Source organism: Gossypium raimondii, chromosome 11 (assembly GCF_025698545.1).
Source record: "Gossypium raimondii isolate GPD5lz chromosome 11, ASM2569854v1, whole genome shotgun sequence".
Taxonomy (NCBI): Eukaryota; Viridiplantae; Streptophyta; class Magnoliopsida; order Malvales; family Malvaceae; genus Gossypium; species Gossypium raimondii.
Genome location: NC_068575.1, coordinates 49,157,858 through 49,158,786, shown reverse-complemented (window position 1 = coordinate 49,158,786; position 929 = coordinate 49,157,858). Strand labels below are relative to the sequence as shown.

The window sequence follows — 929 nt, the reverse complement described above, 5'->3', positions numbered from 1 at the left end:
TCGAGAGGAAATTTGGTATAATATTGAAAAACTTTTTGCTATAACACAAGCTTTCTTCAAATATATATATTTAAAAAATGAAAACCAAACAAAAAAAAGAATTGCATATGAAACACAATGATTTGAGCTCTAAATTTGACATGATTATGAGTTACAAAATTTGAGGAACTCAAGCCAAGTAATATATTTGTCTCATTTATTGTTGTCGGCTGTGAAGTGTAAAATTCCGCGTCTGTGATTACATGATGGAGCAAGGGGGGGAGGGGCCATAGTTGTCGACATATTCATACGAAGGATAATAATGGTACGATGGATTAAACGGCGGCGACACATAGCAGAACGGTGGCTCTGGCTTCGGATCGTCTTTCTTCTCTTCCTTCTTTTCGCCACCGGCGGCACTGACGCTAACCAGCTCGGCGAACCCCACGCTCTTCCTTAACTGACTTGCTAGCTTAACTGCATCCACACCATCCCCTGTTACCTCTATTTGGCTCTTGTCATCGCCTTTCAACGAAGCCGACTCCACCCCTTCCAAAAAGAAAACCCCAACAATTAGCATAAATTCCCCAAAGTGTAACTTAAAAAAATGGTTGGAATTGGTTTTATTACCTGAGAGACCAACTGCAATTTTCAATGCCTTGGAGCGGGATTTGTCGCCATTCATGGAAACCTTCAATACCATCTTTTGCTGAAAAAAGAAGAAAAAAAATTTCAATAAAATTGGAAACTTTTTTATTACCAGACATTAATCCATATGGTTCGTTTGCGTACCTTCATGGTGGCGATTATCTGTTACCCTTTGAAAGAAGAAGACAAAAAGATGTTTGGAAGAAGAAGAAGTTACGTGTTTTGTATGGGACATGGCAGCAAACGCTTTGTTGGGGTATTTATACGTGGTGTCTCGTAGACAAAGATCTTGCTTAGTCCCG

The 929-nt window shown here is 39.6% G+C and overlaps 1 protein-coding gene across 1 annotated transcript; it reads right to left on the bottom strand.

Annotated features, from left to right (window-relative positions):
- Positions 1-929, bottom strand: LOC105803392 (heavy metal-associated isoprenylated plant protein 16). Its single transcript, XM_012635544.2, has 3 exons — positions 772-929; positions 610-688; positions 1-528 (listed from the first exon to the last, which is right to left on the bottom strand). The coding sequence occupies exons 1-3, from the start codon at positions 775-777 to the stop codon at positions 239-241; spliced, it is 375 nt and encodes a 124-aa protein (XP_012490998.1). The 5' UTR covers positions 778-929; the 3' UTR covers positions 1-238.

Coding starts and splice junctions, on each gene's coding strand:
- LOC105803392 (XM_012635544.2), bottom strand. Junction 529..609: donor AATTGCAGTTGGTCTCTCAG/GTAATAAAACCA, acceptor TCTTTTTGGAAG/GGGTGGAGTCGGCTTCGTTG.